The sequence below is a fragment of the Enhydra lutris genome, unplaced genomic scaffold, assembly GCF_002288905.1.
Source record: "Enhydra lutris kenyoni isolate GAN:26980312 unplaced genomic scaffold, ASM228890v2 scaffoldscaffold79, whole genome shotgun sequence".
Classification (NCBI taxonomy): Eukaryota; Metazoa; Chordata; class Mammalia; order Carnivora; family Mustelidae; genus Enhydra; species Enhydra lutris.
The window spans coordinates 4,399,273-4,410,507 of record NW_019154163.1 but is presented as its reverse complement, the minus strand read 5'-3'; the positions used below and the strand labels follow the sequence as shown (position 1 = coordinate 4,410,507).

The window sequence follows — 11,235 nt, the reverse complement described above, 5'->3', positions numbered from 1 at the left end:
ACACACATTTCAAACTATTAGTGCTGTTTTAACTATCAGTGGTCTGTTTCCCCATCCCCATCCCCCATCCCTGTTTAGGCTCTCAAGCAACTAATATCTTATTCCTGTTCATTGCAATGCTGCATATAGTATTGCCTTTATTATATTAAGTGTGATCTCTCCCAGTCTTGCAACATACTCGTATATACTTTTTGACATATGGTTTGTGCTCAAAACGTACTTGTCAAACCAAGCTGAACGTGCATATTGTTTCTAGTCTGGGTAGACAAGATTTCTTTTACTCCACAGAAATGAATGGAAGGCAGATTTGGTTATTCATTCCATCTTGTCTCCCATAGGAGGAAAATATTTCTTACCAGTCTCTAGTCTCAAAGTGGTGAACCCTGCAGCCAGCAGGCCTTCTGAAAAACAAAAACAAAAACAAAAAAAATCCATGGGTGACAGAAGATTCATTGACTTTCAATTTCAAGATTTAAATTCAAGCTTCAGACCCAGGTTAGGCAATGCTACTGCCAATAATACTTGCATTGTTGATGATTCCTTCAAGTATAATCTGAATGGCGCTGTCTACAGTGTTGTATTCATCCTGGGTCTGATAACCAACAGTGCCTCTCTGTTTGTCTTCTGCTTCCGCATGAAAATGAGAAGTGAGACTGCTATTTTCATCACCAATCTGGCCCTTTCTGATTTGCTCTTTGTCTGCACTCTACCTTTCAAAATTTTTTACAATTTCAACCGTCATTGGCCTTTTGGTGACACCCTTTGCAAGATCTCTGGGACTGCATTCCTCACCAACATCTATGGGAGCATGCTATTCCTCACCTGTATTAGCGTGGATCGTTTCCTGGCCATTGTCTATCCCTTCCGATCTCGTACCATTAGGACAAGGAGGAATTCTGCCATTGTGTGTGCTGGAGTCTGGATCCTAGTCCTCAGTGGTGGTATTTCAGCCTCTTTGTTCTCCACCACTAATGTCAACAATGCAACCACCACCTGCTTTGAGGGCTTCTCCAAACGTGTCTGGAAGACTTATCTGTCCAAGATCACCATATTTATTGAAGTTGTTGGTTTCATCATTCCTCTGATATTGAATGTCTCTTGCTCTTCCGTGGTGCTAAGAACCCTCCGCAAGCCTGCTACACTGTCTCAAATTGGGACCAATAAGAAAAAAGTGCTGAAGATGGTCACAGTGCATATGGCAGTCTTTGTGGTATGCTTTGTACCCTATAACTCTGTCCTCTTCCTGTATGCCCTGGTGCGATCCCAAGCCATTACCAATTGTTTGTTGGAAAGATTTGCAAAGATTATGTACCCAATCACCTTGTGCCTTGCAACTCTGAACTGTTGCTTTGATCCTTTCATCTATTACTTCACCCTTGAGTCTTTTCAGAAGTCCTTCTACATCAATACCCATATCAAGATGGAGTCCCTGTTTAAGACTGAAACACCTCTGACCACAAAGCCTTCCCTTCCAGCTATTCAAGAAGAAGTTAGTGATCAAACAACACATAATGGTGGTGAATTGATGTTAGAATCCACCTTTTAAGTAATGAGAACTGTCTTTAGGTGTAGATATGTTTTTTTCCTCTGCTATGAACAAGACAGTTTAAAGCTAATGATACTGAAAATAGATTAATGTACTGAATACAGTCAGATACATTTATTTGAATGTTTATTGTGCATATGCTGTTTTGTTCAATAATTATAGGTCAGGTCTAATTACAACAACCAAAAGAGATTGACAAACTCTTCTACTGGGTTATAATTTCATTGCACCACATTATATAAGTAGCCAGCCAGTGACCTTGACTTTAGTGATATGGAGATGATTTTAAAAATTTTAATAAAGCTATTTCTACTCTGATAATATTTGGTAATTAGATTGGGCCTATAAATATGGAACAAATTCAGGGATTATTTAAAAAAAATCTTTGTATTACTACTGATACATGTTAGTCTTTTTTTTCCTTTTTTGTATTGTCATAGAGTATATTTTAGCACAAGAATATATTTTAGCCCAACATTATTAATAAGAAATGTATTAAATTTTAAAAAGCTGGCAAAATTTATTATATATATTTTGAAAGTAGAAACATAAATTGTGTTTGCCTGAATATGGATGCAAAGAAACAAAAGTAACTGGATTTACACATTTGTAGTTCCCAGCAGAGTCAGTTTTTTTATCTTCATTTTTTATACTACATTAAGATTTTAATATGAAGCTTCAAATCCAGAAAGCTGCTAAATGTGTGCCCAAAATAATTACAAAATAGAAAATCAAATAAAACAACAGGTATCCATTAAAAAACTAGCAACACCAACATTTTTTCTTGAATTTCCAATTATCTTTCTTTTGAGAGACTGATTCTATAAAATATTCTTCATACAAAACTTTGGAGGACAATGCAGCCAGAATACTGATGCATTTGTGCCCAGGTCAGGAGCACATTGAAAACAACAACAACAACAACATATTAACAAAAAATAAAACAATAAAATACATGGAAAAATCTTTCTCAAAACTTTCTTAATATTTTTTGAGGGTTGAGAGTAGAGATCTGTAACTTTAAATCACTTTTTCTTTCATATTAAGTTTTGGAACACAATGTAGCCAGATTGTTGCTGAAATTGTGACCAGGTCAGGAGCATATTGAAAAAAATACATAAACCAGCCCAAACCAATACAACAAAACTCAGAAAAAAACTATAAAAAATAAAAACAACAAAAAATAATTCCTAACAGTTGCATTTACATTTTATTTGTTTTTGAAGTTCTGTAAAACTAAAAATATCATACAATTTGTGTGAAAATTTGAAGTACAGTACAGGTAGAAATCTGCTAAATTTGTGCCCAAATTAGGACCACATTCAGTGAAAACCCATAAAACAACTCCTTATAAAACAAAACACAAAAATTTAGAACTTATATATTTTTTGGACATTTGGAAAACTTAAAAAATACCATGACTTTCATATGATGCTTTGGATCAAAATGCAGTTAGGAAGCTGCTAAACTGGTGCCTAGCTCAGGAGCAATTAAAATCAATATTTACAAATGCACAAAAGAAGATAAAACATTTTTATAACTCGCTTAAGCAATTAAAGAAATAAAATAACCTGTAAAATGTTTTACCCTTTATTGGATGAAATGTAGATTTAAGTATATTAAGGCATGTAAACAGAGCTTCTGAGCACAATATAGCTTGAAAGATGCTACATTTGTGCTCATGTCAGAAGGAACGAAAATATATTCCCTCATCTACATTCCTCACGCACAAAAAAGACAAAACAATTAAAATGTTGCAAAGCAATAAATCACTCTTAAAATGTATATTAATTAATTTTTAAAATATTTGGATGATATGGCAACTTAAAAATGTTAAGACTTTTAAAATAAATCTTCCAGGAACAGTGCATCTTGTAAGTTGTTAAAATTGTGCAAGGAAGTGATTAAAAACAAAACAAAACAAAACCCCAAACCCCATAAAGCAATAATAGAAAAAGTAAAAATTTTAATCAATAATCAAATTCTTAAAATTCTCAGTAACCTTTGTTTTTCTTTCCGATGATATATAGACTTAAAAATACTAATTTTTGAGTTTAAAACATGAGCATAAGGTAACTTAATTTTTTCCTCACATGAATCCTTTATATTTTATTTTAATTCCAGTATACTTAACATATAGAGTGTTATATTTGTTTCAGGTGTATTAATACAGTGATTCAGCAATTCTATACATCACCCAGTGCCCATCACAAGTGCACTCCTTAATCCCCATCACTTATTTCACTTATACCTTCACCCACCTCCCCTTATACGAATCCTTTAAATCAAATGTTACCATATTTATAAATCCCTATCATTAATGGAAACCATCCAACATTTTTATACCAATTGATTAATTATGAATTACTATTTTCTCCTCATATTAACATTTGCTAGTGTAACATTCTCCAACAACTCTATAACCCTTACTGAATGAGGAGAATATCTTCATTGTCATTCTGTAAATCAAAAGTATCCATGCCGAGAACAGAATTTTTGGATGTTCCAACACTAAATCCTAACTTAATATTCTTTGTTGATATTATATTATATTATATATTATATCATATATATTATATATTATAATATATTATATCATATAACATATATATTATGTAATATAATATATAATATAATATATTATATCATATCATATTATATCATATTAAAGAAAGAAATAAAAAAGCAATACCGGGCTTGGCATACAGTAAATTGTTTAGTTTCTTTTGTAAAATCTGTTTCCTTACGGATACAAATGACTAAATCTGAGCTTCGGTTAGGGACTCATTGAAAAAAATGCTAAAACAATAGAACAATAATAAAATTAAACTTTCAAAAACGGCATACTTTTTCCTTGTGGTCTAAAGTTCTAAAAGATAATCATGCATTATGTTGTCTTGTGAACACATTATACATAGAATATATAAGCATTAGGTTCAGTTCAATGACATTAGGTTAAGTTAAGCTAAGTTCATTTGTTAGGTTATGTTGTAAGATCAAATTAGTAATCAAAGTATGAGTAATCTTTTTGTTTTTTTAGTGTTCTTTTTTTTCCACTTGTAAAGTAGAAACTGTATATAACCTTTTATTTGTGCTCTTGGCTCTCAAAATTATAAAATTTTAGGATTATGACACCAAAGAGTTTAATGTGATATATTAATCGGGTTGACATAAAATATATCAATAAATCAGTCTCCTTTTGTGTAATTTCCATATTTAGCTGGTTTAATTTTCCATATTTCAATTTATTTTAATTGGTTTCAATTTTTGTAGTTAATATAACTTGTTAATAATAAAAACTTTTGTCATATGAACAATGTAACCAAAAAATGTAATGTATAACCAAATATAAAGTTGATTTTTATTTTACACTTAAAAACAAAAGCAATAATTCAGCTTTAATTACAACTTGGATTTCAAATGCTCATCAAATTTAATAAAATGTTTGGATTATCTAGTAGTTATACTTTGGTCAACTATTTATTAAACTTTGCCTTTATTTGTAGGCACCCAGTGCCATTTTTCCTTTATCTTCCCTCCATCCTTCAAGATAGAATTTATTAAGATATATTTGTACTCGAGTCAATTCCAATACTTTGTTTTTCAGGCCATCTAAAGACTAATGCAGAATTGTAAATGGCAAACTCCTTGGTGACTTTTCAGGAATCAAGCTGAAAGATTAACTTCTACCTTCTCTGACTTGTGCAATTTGGCTTTGATTTATTTGGGGTTTCCTGCCAAGCCGATTCTTGAATCTGATTTCTCAGATTTGATTAAATTCCCTAGGACTCCAGCTAGGTGTCCCGGAGAAAGTCAAGGGAAAAAGACCATCTGAAAACAATGAGATGATTTAGGAGCTGGATAGCTGACTGATCAATAACTGGTGGTTATTGATTATTTGTTTTTAATAACAAATAGTTTATTTGTTTTTTTATTTGATTATTTGTCTTTTTATAATAGAAAATATATTTGTCTTCTTATAACAGACAAAAAGCTGCTTTAAATAAATAAATAAAAGGCTGTTTTAAAAAATTATAATAAAAAGCTGTTTTAAATATTCTAGAGTCAGAGTACGGAAAGCTCAAAACAAACAGATAACCAAGTTAAAAAGTAATGACAGATGATAAGTGTTATAGAAAAGAGAGAAAAATAAAGGGGAAGACATACCTGGAACCAAATCTCAGGCTCCACAGTAGGCCTAGATTAAAACTTTAAAGAGCATAAGCATTAAAAGGGAAGGATGCCTCTCTATAAATAAATACAATTATTTTAATTAAGTTTATGCTGTATTTATCAATGCATATGTAGAAGTGTAAGAAAATTCTGATTTTAAAACATCACATTTCTTTGTTTTTAAAAGGGTTATAAAGCCCTGAATTGTTCAAATTCTGTGATTCTGTGCTTAGTCTGTCTACCTTTGGGTATTTATGTTCTTGTCCAAGCCACAAAGTCCTCAAAAGGCTAATGAAGACCCAAGTCTAGGCAACTTCCAGTCAGCAAAGCTGATCATGTCATGACCTCAGGCTTCATCCTACAGCAAAAAGCTCGCTTGCTTTTTCTATTTCTGTCTCTGTCTCCACCATTCCTTTCAGCAAAATATGCTCCCTGAGCAAGATCGAAATGCTAACTCTGTGTTGTAATAAAGATGTTTAGCCTGGAAGCTCAAATCTGGTTTTCATACTAAGCTTTTCTACTCACTGTGTAAGTTTGGGCAAGTACCTTTCTCCCTCTTTGCCTAAATTCCCTTATTAGTAAAATAAGTAGGTTGTTCTCAGTTATCTCTGAAGTCTCTGATAGTTCTAAGGCTGGAACTGTAAAATCATTGATGCTGAGCCAGAACTAACAGTACTTGTTAATAATGCTCATATAGATGATGTTGCTTACTAAGTGCCAGATACAGTATATGAGAGAGATCACATATATAAGATCTCTATATAATATAATATATAATATAATATAATATCTCTCTCTCTATATATATGATTTTATTATGAGCCACATTCTACAGATAAGAAAACTGAGGCTCTACTAGTTGAAGAACAGTCATAGAGCTTTAAGTGGCAATCTGATTTGATCCCATTTCTGTATGTCATTAAAGCCTGTTTTCTTACCCAGTACTGCTTTGTTCAGCCTGGACCAAATCTTAAGCACAAGGAACACATTTTTAATGCTGGAACTTCTGTCATTAAGGAGAAGAAGAGGGAGGCTTGGGGAAAAGAAATCTTTCTAAGTTTTCTAGATAACATTCCACAAAAGTGGCTGCTTACTCCCACTTATAAGACTAGAAAGAGTTTGAATAACAATGATGATATCAATTAATGTATTTCAAATGGTCATTGTGCATCAGGATATAGCACACAAAATCTCCTAACCTGATTTTTAAGATGATAAAACTGAGGCTTAGGGGGCGCCTGGGTGGCTCAATGGGTTAAGCCGCTGCCTTCGGCTCAGATCATGATCTCAGGGTCCTGGGATCAAGCCCCGCATCGGGCTCTCTGCTCAGCAGGGAGCCTGCTTCCTCCTCTCTCTCTACCTGCCTCTCTGCCTGCTTGTGATCTCTCTCTGTCAAATAAATAAATAAAATCTTTAAAAAAAAAAAAACAAAACAAAACTGAGGCTTAGGAAGCTTAAGTAACTTTGCCAAAGTCATGCAGCCAATCAGTGACAGAACCATGACTTGCATACAGCCTGTCTGATATTAGCCCCCAGTTACAGAAAGAATTATTCTAATATCTAATAACAACTACATTTATTGAATGTTTACTGTATGTCAGGCACTGTGCTTTACGTGTATTTTCTCTTTTAATCTTTACAACAATCATAAGAGGTAGGTACTTTTATTATCTTTACAAATGAAGGAAATGAGACACAGAGTTAAGCAACTTGCTCAAAATCTCATCATTATTAAGTGGGTCTTTATGAAATCCAACACCTAACCATTGTAAGACTACCCAAGATAAGGCTCTTATCTATTGTCCAACCTCATCTCTTACTATTCTTTTTCATACTTGAACTCCAGGTACGTCAGTCTTCTTTCCGTTCCTTTAATAAATGAAGCTCATCTTTGTCTTAGAGCCTTTGCCTTTGATGTTATCTCTGTTTAGAATTGTTTGACACTAGGTATTCTTGTGGGTGGCTCTTTGTCATCATTCAGGTTCAGATGTCACCTCTTCAGAGTGGTCTTTCCTGGTCATCTAATCTACAATAGATATGTCATTACTATTGTCACTGCACCCTATTACAATTTTCTTCAAGGCACTCTCTAATATTCTTCTATTTAATTCATTTGTTTAGTGTCTGTCTACATCATTTTCTATAAGATGTATGTTCCATGAAGACAGTGATAATGTTATTCTATTTCAGTACAATATCTAGCATATAGTAGACACTCAAGTGATATTTGTTGAATAAAAATATTGGTAGATCTGAAATGGGAAACCAAGACTGTATGACGTTAAGGCCCTTGCTGTATATTCTTTTGACCTTCCACTTATCCTTTAAGACTTCTTTCCCTAAAGTGCAGCACCTTTTCCAACTGCTTCATGCTGACTTTCATTAGAACCTGAACATTGAAGAGTAAAATGTCTGACTTTTAGAATACAATTGGCAAAACAGAAACCTAATTTCCTAAAGAGGCTACCTTAATTACCTTATCATCTTTTACTTCTGAGGGCTTTTTCGTTTTTGTAGAATGTAGGGATGCCAGAATATCTTTCCAGATATTCAAAGAAGAGCTCAGAGAAAGGAAACAAATCTTGAGCATGTTTATATTCAAGTCCCACATAAATAACTCCACCTTTCATTTTGCAGTGTCCCCTCATTTAATCTGTACTTTCTGGCACTTTGCTGACATTTCTGAGTTATACATTAGACTGGAGTGTTTAGTTCCTATGGCATGTCACATAGCACAGAAAGTTGACTACAAGGACGTATCTTGTTACTTGTGTTTCTGAAAAATCTCCCATTACTTTCAACACACATTCCCCTGGTTGATTTTCAGTTTGTTTCTTAATTAGAAACCACTGTCTAACCATTGAGAGGACATGTTTTTAATAAAAAAGAAAAAAAAATAAGAAGGAGGGAAAAGTTATATGTGATTGGATGCCATCCAGGTGGTACATACATAGCTTTAACTGTAATGGAGCATAATAGCAGCCTTTTTCTAGTAGGATCTGCGGCCAATACTCACAGTTTTCTTTTTGCAGTTTTACTGGGAGAAGTCTGTGCTGGCTTCTCATAAAATGTACTGCTATCATCATCTGCCAAGATGCTAACTGAAAAGATCCATTATTTTTGATATTTAATACCTTATAAATTATATGGAGATTGTGCTGACTGACATGGACTTCTGGAAAGATGGTCAGAAACTTTTTCCTAGGTCAGGTAAGACTGAGTGAATGCCTGTTTCTTCATCAATGACCAATTATGCATTCATAGAGAAAACATTTCTTCTCAGCTTCTGGGCAGTTAACCTCAGAGGAACTTGGATGGCTGGATTTGAATAAGGAGATGCAAATGAGCAGTAGCTGTTTGGAATTTATAAGTAAAATGTATAGCTGCCTGTTCCTTAACAGAGGTGAATTATGAACTGGTCAGGGCTTGAAGGAGAGAAAAATCCTATCTTGTTTAAGCAGACCTGAATGTGTTTTCAGAGGTTTTTCTCAATTCCATGTTGGCTCTCTCTGCAGACCAGAGAAGGTGTTTTGCTTTTGAACACTGGCCAGGAATTATCTAGTTTCTGACAAATGTATCCCACTTTGCTCCTAGACTCATCTCAAGAAGAATAAAATGAAGGTTGTGAAACTAGTAATGGTTTCTGGTTGGTTATGAAGACATGTGTTTCACTGTTAATTTACCTGCTTGTTTCCTGCTAAAACACTTGCAGTTATGTTTCTGTCCACAGCTTTGGTTTGTTCTGGGTCATTATTGGCTTCATGTTCAGGTCTTCATAAGTGGAGTGCTTGACACACCTCCCTCTAAAGCAGAGCATGGCTGGGGTTTAGCTGTTTCCCAAAAACAGATTTTCAATGAGCTGTTTACTGTCTTTGTCTGTCACAAATGGTATGCCTTCTTTAGACAGTGAGCAGGGGCAGAAACTATAGAAGGGGAAAAAAGGGTGAATGAGAAGACCCTTTCACCAAGTAAAAAACAAGGCACAACAATTAAAGCTAATAAAAATGAGCATCTTTAATGTTAAATACAAAGCTAATGGTAACCATAAATCAAAACCCACTAATAAATATGCAAAGAATAAAGAGAAAGAAATCCAAATATATAAGTAAAAGGAGAGAAAAACAAGAAATGAGCAGAGAAAATCCTCAGAAACAATCACAAAACAAGTAATAAAATACTGTATCTATACTATCTATATATACTATATCTATGCTAGATATAATACTATCTATACTATTTATAACAATAAATACTATATATCAATAATTACTTTGAATGCAAATGAACTAAATGCTCCTATCAAAAGGCATAAGGTGACTGAATGGATAAAGGAATTAAGACCCATCTATATGCTGTCTAAAAGGTACTCATTTTGACCTAGAGACACTTGCAGATTGAAAGGCAGGGGATAGAGAAATACCTATCATGAAAATGGAAGTGAAAGAAAGTTGGAGTAGCAATACTTACATCGGACAAAATAGACTTTAAAATACACCACAACAAGAGACAAAGAAGGACACTATATAATCATAAGGGGATAATCCAACAAGAAGATATAACAATTGTAAATATTTAGAAAACATGGGAACACAAGAATACATAAAACAGTTAATAAGAAACAAAGAAATTTGGGCGCTGGGTGGCTCAGTGGGTTAAAGTCTCTGCCTTTGGCTCACGTCATGATCCCAGGGTCCTGGGATCAAGCCCCGCATCGGGCTCCTTGCTCAGTGGGGAGCCTGCTTCCACCTCTCTCTGCCTGCCTCTCTGCCTGCTTGTGATCTCTGTCTGTCAGATAAATAAATAAAATCTTAAAAAAAAGAAACAAAGAAATTAATGGTAATAGTACAGTGACAGTAGAATTTAGCACAACACTTATATCAATGGACAGATCATCTAAACAGAAAATATATAGGGAAAAAATGGCTTTGAATGACACACTGGAACAGAAGGATTTAACAGATACATTCAGAAGATTCCATCCTGTAACAGCAGAATAAACATTCTTTTCAAGTGCACAAGGAACATTCTCCAGAATAGATCACATATTAGCCCTCAAAACAAGCCTCAACAAATTCAAGAAGATCAAAGTCATACCATGTGCCTTTTCTGACCACAACACTATGAAACCAGAAATCAATCACAATTAAAAATCTGGAAAGAGCACAAATACACAGAGGTTAAATAACATGCTACTAAACAGTGAATAGATGAAGTTGGAAATAAAAGAAAAAAATTAAATATACATATTAACAAATGAAAATGAAAATACAGTGGTCCAAAACTTTGGGATGCAGTAGAAGTGATTCTAAGAGGGATTTTTATAACAATAGAAAACTTTCAAAAAAAGCAAGAAAAATCTCAAATAACCTAAACTTACACCTAGAGAAACTAGAAAAAGAACAAAACACAAAACCTAAGACCAGTAGAAGGAAAGAAACAATAAAGATTAGAGAGGAAATAAATGATGTAGAAACTAAAAACAAAAACAAATAGAACATATCAATGAAACCAGGAGA

General features: G+C 33.7%; 1 protein-coding gene across 1 annotated transcript; it reads left to right on the top strand.

Moving 5' to 3' along the window:
- The first annotated feature begins 433 nt into the window (after positions 1-433).
- On the top strand, positions 434-1,763 carry LOC111160942 (lysophosphatidic acid receptor 4). The gene has a single exon (XM_022524342.1). It carries the CDS (start codon positions 434-436, stop codon positions 1,544-1,546), a length of 1,113 nt encoding a protein of 370 aa, XP_022380050.1. The 3' UTR covers positions 1,547-1,763.
- Positions 1,764-11,235: the final 9,472 nt, after the last annotated feature.

Coding starts and splice junctions, on each gene's coding strand:
- LOC111160942 (XM_022524342.1), top strand. CDS start 434: ATGGGTGACAGAAGATTCATTGACTTTCAATTTCAAGATTTAAATTCA.